Genomic DNA, 13,144 nt, shown 5'->3' with positions numbered 1-13,144 from the left:
GAATGGTGCGAGGCTCGGGCCGGTCTGGTACCGAAAGAAGTGGTGCCAATAGGGTCGGTAACAGGTGCTGGAGTTGTTGCTGCAGCTGTTCCTGCAATTTGTCTTGGAGTATGGCCGCGATGCGGTCATCCAGGGGTGGCACAGGTACCGCTTTTTTCTTTTTCGGTTCCATAGGTGCTGCTCCACGCCCCGGCGATGAGGAGGCCGATGACAAGGCACTCACCGAGATCGGGGCGGAGCGTTTACGGGGTCGGCGTGAGGCCGGGAGGACCGGCGTCGCCACTGTGGCAGGTGGGCGCTCAAGGGAGGTGGAAGGCTTCTTAGCCGGCTTACCTGGTGCCAGCGACCCCGAGGAAGGATCGGGCGTCGTCGAAGTGGTCGGTGCCGTGTTTTGCGGTACCGTCGACGTCGCGGCAGGTTCCATAGCAGATCCGGTACCGAAAAGGATGTTCTGCTGGATCTGCCAATTTTTTAAGGTGCGTTTCTTAAGAGTGGCACAGCGGGTGCAGGTGTCAGCCCGATGCTCTGGACCCAAACACTGTAGGCACCAATTGTGTGGGTCAGTGAGGGAGATCGGGCGTGCACACCGCTGGCACTTCTTAAAGCCCGGTTGAGGGGGCATGAAGGGAAACATGGCCTCCGCAAAATCAAAACCGGAGGCCTGTATGGTGACAACAGGCCCCGCTTGGGCCGGATTAAAAAAAATAGAGAAATCGAGAGATTTTTTTTTTTAAATTGAAGAAAAAAGAGAACCTGAAGAGGGAAAAAGAGAAAAAACAAGAAAATAACGCGAGCGGGAAGGCAAAAAGGATGTTTTCAACAGCCGTTGAAACCACATGCGTCGTCTTCGCTCCGCGGAAACGAAGAAACTGGGGACCACGCACTCCTCCGTCGGGCGGGAAGGCACTCGCGCATGCGCGGTGTGGCCAACTAGAACTTTCTAGTGAAAAATGTCCGTACCGGGGCTCCGTCGGTGACGCCACCCATGCGTTAAGAATATGCTGCCTGCTTGTCCTGGGATAATTACTGTAATGTTTCTGGAAGTTCTGAACAGACAGAAACGCGATGGGCCTTCTGTTCACCGGTTAGCAGTCTTGGCATAAATTTTGCAGAAATGCGTCTCATGTTCAATTCATCTGACAGAATTAATTGAACCGTCCCATATAACTGTCCTACTATCTCACAAACATCGTGAATAGTTTGCCTACGATCTGCAAGGACAGTCTTACAAACCTTTGCTATGGTTTCCGGTGTTGTGCTTGTTGATGGTCATCCGGAATGGTCATCGTCATGGACCAGATGTTCATCCATCCTTGAAGTGTTTGTATTAAAGAAAGTTTTTGCTTTGACACATGGCATTATCTCCAAAGACTTCCTGGAGCCTACGATGGATTTCTATAGCAGTTTTTTTAAAAGTTCAAAACAAAATTTGATGCAGATTCTTTGCTCAATAAAATCTGTCATATCGAAATCCGCCAAGTCACTAAAATACAACCTTACAAAATTGCACAGAACAAAACAACACAACCACCCAGCTGCATGCCTGTTGTGTCACTGATTCACAAAGCATACTGCTAAACACCTATAGCAGCGAAAGGGCATACTATATCCAGTTCACGTGCGCTGTTCATATTCCTCAAATTTTTTGGTAGCACCTCATACATAAGAACATAAGAACATAAGCGTTGCCTCTGCCGGGTCAGACCAGGGGTCCATCGTGCCCGGCAGTCCGCTCCCGCGGCGGCCCCCCAGGTCCATGACCTGAAAGTGTTCCCTACCTAACTTAAAATACCCATACCCTGTTCACTCAATGTCCTGTAAGGTAAATCTCTATTTGTACCCTGTTATCCCTTTCGCTTCCAGGAAGTCATCCAGTCCCTTTTTGAACCCCAGAATTGTACTCTGTCCTATCACCTCTCCGGGAAGCGCGTTCCAGGTGTCCACCACCCTCTGAGTGAAGAAGAACTTCCTTGCATTCGTTATGAATCTGTCTCCTCTCAGTTTTTCTGAATGACCTCTTGTTTTAGTTGTCCCTGCTAGTCTAAAGAATCTGTCCCTCTCCACCTTCTCTATGCCTTTCATGATTTTATAAGTTTCTATCATGTCCCCTCTCAGTCTCCGCTTCTCCAGGGTAAAGAGCCCCAGCCTGTCTAACCGTTCGGCATATGAAAGGTTCTCCATACCCTTTATCATCCTCGTTGCCCTCCTCTGGACCCTCTCGAGTATTGCCATGTCCTTCTTGAGGTATGGTGACCAGTATTGGACGCAGTATTCCAGATGTGGGCGCACCATTGCTCGATACAGTGGCAGGATAACTTCTTTTGTTCTGGTAGTGATACCTTTTTTGATAATGCCCAGCATTCTGTTCGCTTTTTTTGAGGCCGCTGCACATTGCGCCGCTTGCTTCATTGTGTTATCCACCAATACCCCCAGATCTTTTTCTTGGCTTCCTTCCCCGAGTACCCTCCCTCCCATCGTATAGCTGTACATGTAGTTCCCCTTCCCTATGTGCAAGACCTTACATTTCTCCACATTGAAGCTCATCTGCCATTTTTTTGCCCACTCACTCAGTTTGTTCAGGTCGCTCTGCAGTTCTTTGCATTCTTCAACAGTTCCGGCCCTGCTGGAGAGTTTTGTGTCATCTGCGAATTTGATAACTTCGCACTTTGTCCCCGTTTCTAGATCATTAATAAATATATTGAACAGCAACGGTCCCAGCACTGACCCCTGCGGAACACCACTTGTGACCCCTATCCAGTCAGAGTAGTGCCCCTCTGTTTCCTGTCCGCCAGCCAATTTTTGATCCATCTGTACACGTTTCCTTCCACCCCGTGACTCCACAGCTTCTTCAGTAAGCGTTCATGGGGCACCTTGTCAAAGGCTTTTTGGAAATCCAGATATATAATGTCTACTGGGTCACCTTGGTCCAATTGCTTACTTATCCCCTCAAAGAAATGCAGTAGATTTGTCTGGCATGATCGGCCTTTACAGAAACCATGCTGACTCGATCTCATCAGATTATTTTTTTCTATATGCTCGTTGATACCTTCCCTGATCATTGATTCGACCATCTTCCCCGGAACAGAGGTTAAACTCACCGGTCTGTAGTTTCCCGGGTCGCCTCTCGATCCTTTTTTGAAGATCGGTGTAACATTCGCTATCCTCCAGTCCTCCGGGATTACCCCTGTTCTCAAGGACAGGTTGCAAATATGCTGCAGTAATTCTGCTGTTTCGTCTCTAAGCTCTTTTAGTATTCTCGGGTGGATCCCGTCTGGGCCCGGAGCTTTGTCCGTTCTTAATCTATCTATCTGCCTGAGAACGTCTTCGAGGCTTACCTCCATGCATGATAGTTTCCCCTCCTGATCTCCCCTGAAGATTTTTTCCGGTTCTGGCACACTGGATGTGTCCTCTATTGTAAAGACCGACGAGAAGAACTTGTTTAGCCTACCAGCCACCTCTTTTTCCTCTTTCACCACTCCCTTCCGGTCACCCTCGTCCAGGGGCCCCACCTCCTCCCTCGCTGGCTGTTTCCCTTTCACATATCGGAAAAATGGTTTGAAATTTTTTGCTTCCGTGGCTAGTCTCTCCTCATACTCTTTCTTGGCTTTCCTGACTACTCGGTGACATTCTTTTTGTTGCTTCCTGTGCTCTCTCCAGTTTCCTTCAGTTTTGTCCTTTTTCCACTTCCGAAATGATTTTTTCTTGTCTCCTATCACTTTCTTTACTTCACTGGTTATCCATGCAGGGTCCTTTGTCTGATTTTTCTTGGAACCTTTCCTAAATCTTGGTATATATAGGTTTTGTGCCTTGTTTACTGTGTCCTTGAATAGGGACCAGGCTTGCTCCACAGTCCGCGTTTCCTTGGAGCTGTTTCTGAGCTTTTTTCTCACCATTTGTCTCATGGCATCATAGTTCCCTTTCTTGAAGTTAAATGTTGTTGCCTTGGTTCTCTTTCCCATAGGTAGTCCTACTTGCACTTTGAACTGAATCATGTTGTGGTCACTGGTTCCTAGTGGTCCTATGATCTCCACATCCTTCGCGGGGCCTTTCAGCCCATTGAGGATCAGATCCAGAGTCGCTGATCCTCTCGTTGGTGCCTCGACTAGTTGTTCCATGAAGCAGTCCTGTACTGCTTCCAGGAACTCCGTTTCCCTTGCACATTTTGAGTTTCCGAGACACCAGTCTATCCCAGGATAGTTGAAATCTCCCATAACTATGGTGTTTGGGTTCTTGCATTCCCTTCTCAGCTCGGCTACCATTTCTGTATCTTCAGCTTCAGTTTGCCCAGGTGGACGGTAGAACAGTCCCATCTTTATCTCGGCTCCGTTGCTTCCTGGTACTTTGATCCACAATGCCTCCAGTTGGGCATTTGTCTCTGCTGTGTCCACAGTGGTTGAGTGAATTGTATCCCTTATGTATAGTGCTATTCCTCCCCCCTTCTGGTAAGTCCTGTCTTTTCGGTAGAGTTTGTATCCTGGCAGTACTATGTCCCATTTGTTTTCCTCGTTCCACCATGTTTCCGTGATCCCTATGATGTCTAGTTTCTCATTATTGGCCATGACCTCTAGTTCCCCCATTTTGTTCTTTAGGCTCCTTGCATTTGTATACATGCAGTTCAAGTCCTGGCATTTTTTCTTCCTTTCTATTTCATCTTGCATTTCATTCTTCATTTTGTCCCCTTCCTGGCCTGCCAACTCCTGAGTATTGTCTCTTTTGGCCTTTCTTTGTGGTAGATTCCTATTGCCTTCCCCTTGTGGCATGTTCCTATTGTCCTCCTCTTGTTCTCTCTCAACATCCAATCCCGTTTTGACTTCCCCTTCCAGTATGTTCATCCTGGCCCCCTCTCGCTTCATCTGACTCCCTTGTTTGTTCATAGTCTGTTGCTTGCCACTTGTGTCATCCCCAAAATCTTTCCCCTCAGTACCCTCATTGGGTACTGTTTCCCGAACCGTCGATACCAGGTCGACTGTCGGCTTTCCCCCTCTTCTTAGTTTAAAGCTTGCTCTATCGCACTTCTGACGTTATTTGCTAGTTGTCTGGTTCCCGCCTTGCTCAGGTGTAGACCATCCTTCTTGAAAAGCTTGTTCTTTCCCCAGAACGTTGTCCAGTTCCTCACGAAGAGAAATCCCTCTTCCTCACACCATTTTCTCATCCATGCGTTAATTTGCCAAATTTTACAGGATCAATGTGGCGGCCAAGCAGGATGCTGCTTTTGGTGTTTCTGTGTTGGTAGCAGGCTCATCAGTCCCACCCTGATTTTCTGGGACTGCTCTGTTTCATTCCACTGGTCCTAGAATAAAGTGGGATTGTACAAGAATGAAAGATTAGACTTTTACCTTTGCTAATCCTCTTTTGTGTAAATCAACACTTTATTCTGGGAGCCCACCCCATTCTTTGCTGATTGTCTGCCTTTACAAGTACTGGTAAACTGGATTTATGTTTTCTGACCAGCTTTTATAAGAGTGCCATCTGAATAGGTTTAGCACTTATTTTTGGGGAGTCTCTAGTTTAGTCACCTCCTTCTGATAGTGCAGGCTGTGTCTTCTTATAGCATTATTTTGTCATTCAGGTTTCTAATGTTTAATGACCTGTTCTCTCGTTTTTCATTGCTGCATTTGTTGATATGAGCAGAATAGACTTATTTGTCGGTGAGTTTCTCCGTTCCCCTCTTTCTCTCTTTTTCTTATCCTCCACAGAGGTTCCTGGCTGTTTTAAGACTGATGCTTATAGGGACAGGGACAGTGATGAGGTAGGAGGGATAGGGTTTAAGTCTCTGAAGTTTGAGGCTTCCTACAAAGTCTTGGTGGGTAGACGGAAATAACCCACTGGTCCCGGAATAGAGTGTAAATTTACAAGAAAGAAGATTAGCTAAGGTAAGAACCTAATCTTTTTTCACTACTACATATTTCTAAAGCTCTGCCAGATGTACACAGCGCTGTACATTAAACATTTAAAAGACAATCCCTGCTCAATAGAGCTCAAATTCTTCTGATTTCTTTAAAGTAAGCTATTTATGGGATATTTATGTTGAGAATGAGAGAACCTTACCATTAGAATTTGGTTAGAGTTTGTGCTTGATAGTGTGTTCCTTTTCAGGATTTTAGGTAAACTGCCAGCTAACATATGATGGGGCAGTTTTCTTTGCTGAAGGTATTTTATTTTAGTATTTATAGACCACTTATAGCCTAAGTGATTAACATTCAGGTACTCAAATATTTCTCCCTATCTGTCCCGGTGGATTCACATTCTGACTAAAGAATCTGTGGCAATGGAGTGTTAAGTGACTGGCACAGGGTCACATAAGAACATAAGAATTGCCGCTGCTGGGTCAGACCAGTGGTCCATCGTGCCCAGCAGTCCGCTCACACAGCGGCCCTTAGATCAAAGACCAGTGCCCTAACTGAGACTAACCCTATCTGCGTACGTTGTGGTTCAGCAGGAACTTGTCTAACTTTGTCTTGAATCCCTGGAGGGTGTTTTCCCCTTTAACAGCCTCCGGAGGAGCGACCTCTGAGTGAAGAAGAACTTCCTTATGTTTGTACGGAATCTATCCCCTTATAACTTTAGAGAGTGCCCTCTCGTTCTCCCTACCTTGGAGAGGGTGAACAACCTGTCTCTATCTACTAAGTCTATTCCCTTCAGTACCTTGAATGTTTCGATCATGGTGTTGATGTGAAGAATCATATTTGAATCCAGAAAGGTGTAGGACAAGCTTAGAGAACCCTTAATAATGGTGAGAAAGTAAGGCTGAAGCTTAGAGCTTTTACAGGATCTGTAGTATTGCATTAAGTAGGGAAAGTGTGCAGACCAGATTAGCTTTGTGGTGTTTATCTGCCACCATATCCTATGGTTCAACACATGCAAATGCTTCATGTTCATGTTCTGAATTTGATTCAAGTGAGAGGAAAACATTAATTGAAATCTGCAGATATATAACTGGTAGATCACCTTAAATGGACTTAATAACTTTGGACCACTGAGCAAACAGAGGACTTGCCAATTTTTGGGTAGTAATGAAGTTTGAACAGGCTGTTGAAATCTCCATTTTTTTGTAGTGCACCAATTGCAGTGTTTGGTCTTGCTAATGAGCTGGACTGGCTTTGATTTCTTTGACAGTAATGAAGAACATCCTGTGAGCCCAGCTTCTCCTCTGAGCGCCAAGCGACGAATCCTCTCCCGCTCTGCCTTACGGTCTCATCAGCCAGTAGCCAGACCTATTTCTGTGGGACTATCAAGGTAAGCTCATTCAAAAGGAAAACGATGATTCTGGCAAACCAAGACAAATAGTCCAGTTTAGTACACATACTGGATGACAGCAGATTGCTTAAGTATTCTCTATTCAAATGCAAGAGGCTTAAAATAGGATGGGGTAAGTTTGAGTGACCAATATTAAATTATAGTAATGGAGTAAGATTTAAAAAATCTTGGTGAAGGATAATAAGCAATGGTATACTGTAATAGATGGATATAAATTATCCAGAAATGATCGAGTAGATTGGTTTTGGGTAGCAAGGGGGCATAGCACTATATGGTAAAGTAGAGCATAAGTAAAAATAAAATTTTAATAAAATGTATCATAGTACAGTACCTTATGAGCAGAAATTCTTTGCATAAAAAAAAGTGTGGTATTAGAGCTGTACCGCTGACTTTCTGGTTAGGATGGAAACAGTGGCAGTGGTATAAGGTGGGATACATAAGATTTAGTAAATATGCCTTTCACCATCTTTCTTTTATACGAGAATATAGGAGTTACCCTACCTTGGTCAGGGCATATAAGAACATAAGAATTGCCGCTGCTGGGTCAGACCAGTGGTCCATCGTGCCCAGTAGTCTGCTCCTGCGGCGGCCCTTGGGTCAAAGACCAGTGCCCAAACTGAGTCTAGCCTTATCTGCATACGTTCTGGTTTAGCAGGAATTTGTCTAACTTTGTCTTGAATCCCTGGAGGGTGTTTTCCCCTATGACAGACTCCGGAAGAGCATTCCAGTTTTCCACCACTCTGGGTGAAGAAGAACTTCCTTACATTTGTACAGAATCTAACCCCTTTTAACTTTCACTTCTGTTTCTAAAAGTGACCAATCCAGGTCAAAAATACCTGGTAGATCTCGAAAAGTAGCAAGATTCCATGCTCCTTAATGCTAGGGATAAGCAATGACTTCCCTCAGGTCTAGACTTTTTCTACAGGAATTTGTGCAAACCTTTTTGGGGTTTTTTTGAGGGAGGGTTAACCCTTCCACATTAAATGTTTTTATCACTTGTTCCAGCTTTGAGTTCCAAAACTTAAAAAAAAAATAGAATAGCCAATGGTCCATCTAAGCTAGTATCCTGCTTAAACAGTGGTCAATCCAGGTCACAATTACCTAACAGAAACACAAATAGTAGCAGCATTCCATGCTACCAATCCCAGGGCAAGTAGTGGCTTCCCCAGTGTCTATCTCAATAGCAGACAGACTATGGACGTTTCTTCCAAGAACTTATCCAAACCTATTTTAAACCCAGATATGCTAACTGCTGTTACCATGTCTTCTGTCAATGAGGACAGAGCTGATTTTCTCATTCTTCATCATATGTTTTCATACCGTGCCGCCTTCTCTCCCCACATCCTGATCATTTCTCTCAGGCCTCACTTGTACCCTCTTTTAAACTAATCTTTCAAATCTCTATGAGACAGGAGACCAGCAGCAGCTCAGGCTGTGATAAAAATGCTACTGTTGTCTGTTCCTGCTGTAATCCTTCCTTATGCACATGCTGGGATAGGGGAGGTGAATTTTGGCTTTACTTCACACAGCTTTTCTGTAGTAACTCAAGACAAGTAGCATACCTGAATTTAGCTCAGTTTGTTGTATAGAACATTTTATTTTTACTCAAAACATTTGTGAAATATAAACCACCTTCTTGGACCTCCAGCGTGAAAAGCAGCATATCAACTAAATTATGCTGTGTCCCCAGAGGGCTCACAATCTAAGCTTGCACTTGATTAATGGGAGAGTTAAGTGACTTGTCCAAAATTATGAAGAGCATAGGTAAGATTTGAGCCCAGTTTCCCTGTTCTAAGTTTTATTTTAGAGAATGGCACGGTGCCTGTTACCAGCGGATAGCCACGCGTAATCCGCAGAAACAGGGCCAAAATAAACCTGGTTGCCGTGGGTACAAGGCCATTCACAGCCCTGTGGAACAGTGAATGGCCTTGTCCCCTTGAGGGAACGTGCACAAAATCTCTGCTTGCGCAGTTCAGCAGTTCCCTCCCTCCTTCCTCCCAATCGCGGTCTGGACATCTCCTACCCTCCCCTTCTCTGGCAATTTTTATTTTTCTCTCAACAAGCAGCTGGAGCTTTAAAGTCATGTGCGGCTGGTGGAAATTTCTCCTCTTACGCAATCGGAAACAGGAAGCTGCGTCAGAGGAGAAGTTTCTGGCAGCCGCACGCGACTTAAAGGCTCTGTCTGCTTGTTGAGAGAAAAAGAAAAATCGCCAGCGAAGATAAGGGGAAGAAAGGGAGGGAGAGAGGAGGCTGTTGGACCGCGCAAAGGGTTCTAAAGGGAAGTGGAGAGAGGAGGGGGTGAGAGCAACAGACACTGAAGGAAAATGGGGAAGAGAGAGTGGGGAGAAGATGCTGAAGGGAAATGGGGATGAGAGAATGGGGAGAAGACGCTGAAGGAAAGTGGGTAGGAGAGAGTGGAACAGACACTGAAGGGAACTGGATGGAAGGAGGGAATAAAGGAAAAAAAGGCACATGCTGGATTGGGGAGACAGATACCAGATGTGAGGGGAGGAAAGGAGAGGAGAGATGCTAAAAACCACCTGGGGAGGGAAGGAAAGATGGAAGGGAAGAAGACAGATGCCAGACTATGGGGGGAGCGTAGGGAAGATGGGTGCTAGACCAATTTGGGGGGGTGGAAGGGAGAGGCACAGTAACAGAGCATATGGAAGAGGAAACCAGACAACAAAGGTAGAAAAAAACATTTCTATTTCTTTTTATTTTTGTTTTCGGATAAAATAGTATATTAGTTGTGTTGATAAAGAATTATAAACAAAGTCCTGCCAGCTGAACATCTTTCTCTAGTTCAGCAGCCAGAACTTTGATTTATAAAATGACAATTGTACAAAATGTTGTTTCTTTTTATACTTTAATAAAATAAGTTCAGTATAAAACTATTTGAGGCTTGTTGGATGGGATCAGATGTTTTGCAGGGGTGGAATTGGGGACTGAGCTCATGGGGCTGGATACCGAGCTCGTGGGGACACATTTTTCCCCCTGTCATTCTTTATTTTCTGCTGTAACCAATAGGTTGCTACTTCAGCAACTAGTAGATTAAGCCATGAGTAGTTTTGAAGCTCTTAATGTCTTTAGTTTTTGATGGCTGCCAGCTCTACCACAGCAGTGGGCCGCGTGCAGTCTTTGGTGGTTTTAAGACCCACCAGCCACAGCATCAGATCTCCAACACATTGTTGAGTAGGTGACAAGATGAGTAAAAGAATATACAATTGTCCCATTCATATAGTGAAAGGGATGGACATAAATTGCTGCTTGCCCATGTGACTTATTTATTTTTTATTTTTTAATATCATGTAAAATTTCAGAGTAAAGAATGCCATTAAAAAGATAGAGAAGTATTCTAATGATTAGTGCAGTGGACTGAGATTCTAGAGAACTGGGTTCAATTCCCACTGCAGCAGGTTGTGATCCTGGGCAAGCCATTTAACATATATACTCTAATATAAACCAAGATTTTTGGGTCAAAAAATGCCCAAAAATGGGGGTCTCGGTTTATATTCAAGTCCTCTGGTCTGCAACCCCCACCTGGACTTTTTGCAGGCCTCTAGTGGCCTGCCGGAAGCCCTGGTGGTCCAGCGATGAGTTGGGACAGGAACAATCCTTCCCGCGTCCTGTCCCAGCTGACTCTAAACCACCCCACCTCTCTTCCACCTCCATGATCCCTGTAGACCTTAACTTTAAAGCCCTGGTGGTCTAGCGGTGAAGCGGTGCAGGAGCAATCTTATGCGCCTGGCCCATGAGATTTACGATCAGAAATGTGTCCTGCAAGTTCCTGTTGTAGTTTCGCGAGACTGCAGTGGAAACAAACGTCAGGCGTTTTTGATCACGACTCTTATGGGACAGGAGCATAGGAAGATCACTCCTGCCCTGCTTCACCACTAGACCACCAGAGGTCAGGGAGGCGGGGTTGTTTAGAGTCGGCTGGGATAGGATGTGGGAGGGATTGCTCCTGTCCTGGCTCACTGCTGGACTACCAGGGCTTCAGGCAAGCCTGTAGTGGGTATTGGTGGCTGGGTAAAAAGAGAAGGAGGAAAGGAGGGCTGGGTGCAAGGCAAAGCACTTCAATATAATGCCCCTCCCCTGCCGGTTTATATTCAAGTATATATGGTAACCCTCCATTGCTTGAGATACAAAATCTTAGGTTGTGAGCCCACTAGAGACAGAGAAAATACCTATATTTCTTTACATTTCTTATACTCTGCTTCTATTTGAAGTAGCTTACATTCAGATATTCTAAATATTTCTCCTTCTCTGTCCCGCGGGCTCACAATCTATTATGTACATTTAGTAGCACTATAGAAAATAGTAGTAGTAATAGGAAATCAAACTAAGTCCAGCACAATAACACAAGCTGTGGACAGAGCTGGGTTTAAAGCCTTAATTTATGCAGAATTGGATAAACTGGAAAGAACTAAGAGGCATTTAAAGGATCAAGACAGTTGGTTGAATTTGAGCTCCCGTCTCTCCATTATAATTTGGTGAGCTGATTAAGGAGGCATCACTGTTGTTATGGACTATATGCAGGAAGCTTTCTCCCAGTTATTCGATACTTCACATGAGTTTTTTTTTTCACTATTGCTATCCATTTTAAAAGGAGGCAAAGAACAAGGATTTTTAACAGCTGCTGAATATAAACATTTGTCTCACCCTCCAGGGCGTCCGGTCGTCTCTGCTCGGGAGTCTGTGTCATGTCTGTCTGTCCAAGTTAGACTGTAATCTCTTCCGAGCAAAATGTGTAGTGCTGCCTATGCCTTTCAGCGCTATATAAGTGATTAGTATTAGTAATAACAAGTATGTAAATAAATAGATATCTTTTTGAGACCCATAATGAAAGAAAGATATTCCTTCTTATAGATTTATTGACATTCATATTTCAGAGCTTTTTATACTAGATTGATGGCCACTTTGGACATTTGGTCCCTTCACACCTGTATTCCCCAACATGAGGCTTTAGCTGTAGTGAGGGAGATGTTAGAGACTAGACACTGACCACACCTTATCCCTATAGAATTTTTGATTGAACTTACAACTCTGGCTATGAAGAATTATTATTTCAGCAGGTTTCTGGAATAGCTAGGGGGGGCATCTTTTGCGCTCTCTCTTTCAAATCTGTTAATGGCTCAGTTTGAGCAGCGATGGGTATATACCAGGGGTCTCAAAGTCCCTCCTTGAGGGCCGCAATCCAGTCGGGTTTTCAAGATTTCCCCAATGAATATGCATGAGATCTATGTGCATGCACTGCTTTCAATGCATATTCATTGGGGAGACTGGATTGCGGCCCTCAAGGAGGGACTTTGAGATCCCTGGTATATACAGTTTCTCAATTCAAGCACATTGGTTTATAGTGTCATTTTATTGATCTTGTGCTGGATATTGTTAATTTAATAAACCAGCCTCAGACCCACCACTCCATCGCTTAGCAAGAACTTCAAGCAGGAAGAATTACATGGCTCTTCATCATCGGCCCAAACTTTCTTTCTATTTGTTCAAATATATTTTCAATAAATTAATTTAGGATGCATTCAATAAATAACATTCACAGGACCTTTAAATAAACTTTAAATTTGAATTTGCCATAATTAGTTTTTCACTTATCTTATGCGTGACCCGAGAGGGAATGACCTGACATGTTTCGCTGGAGCGCTTTATCAAGGGTCCCCCTAAAAAAGAGAAACAGTTAATACTATCCATTAACCTGTAACTCCTAACTTATTTTTTAATTTTAATTTTTTACTTTAGCCCAAAATAACTCACCACGGTTGCTAATGCCATCCGATTCCTAGAACTCTTAAAGAGTAAGATGGCAGCGGCGTATTACTCTTCTACTTTAATACACTTCCTCTAAACAGCTGACATCCCCTGCCTCCTATTG

At 44.3% G+C, this 13,144-nt stretch overlaps 1 protein-coding gene across 1 annotated transcript in view; it reads left to right on the top strand.

Moving 5' to 3' along the window:
- PHRF1 (PHD and ring finger domains 1) overlaps nt 1-13,144 on the top strand; it is a 272,305-nt gene that overhangs the window by 110,320 nt on the left and 148,841 nt on the right. The window contains 1 exon segment of the mRNA XM_033927921.1: nt 7,117-7,236. Within this exon segment, the coding sequence (XP_033783812.1) occupies nt 7,117-7,236 (120 nt within the window).

The sequence above is a fragment of the Geotrypetes seraphini genome, chromosome 19, assembly GCF_902459505.1.
Source record: "Geotrypetes seraphini chromosome 19, aGeoSer1.1, whole genome shotgun sequence".
NCBI classification, from domain to species: domain Eukaryota; kingdom Metazoa; phylum Chordata; class Amphibia; order Gymnophiona; family Dermophiidae; genus Geotrypetes; species Geotrypetes seraphini.
This window is presented reverse-complemented; position numbering and strand designations above follow the sequence as displayed.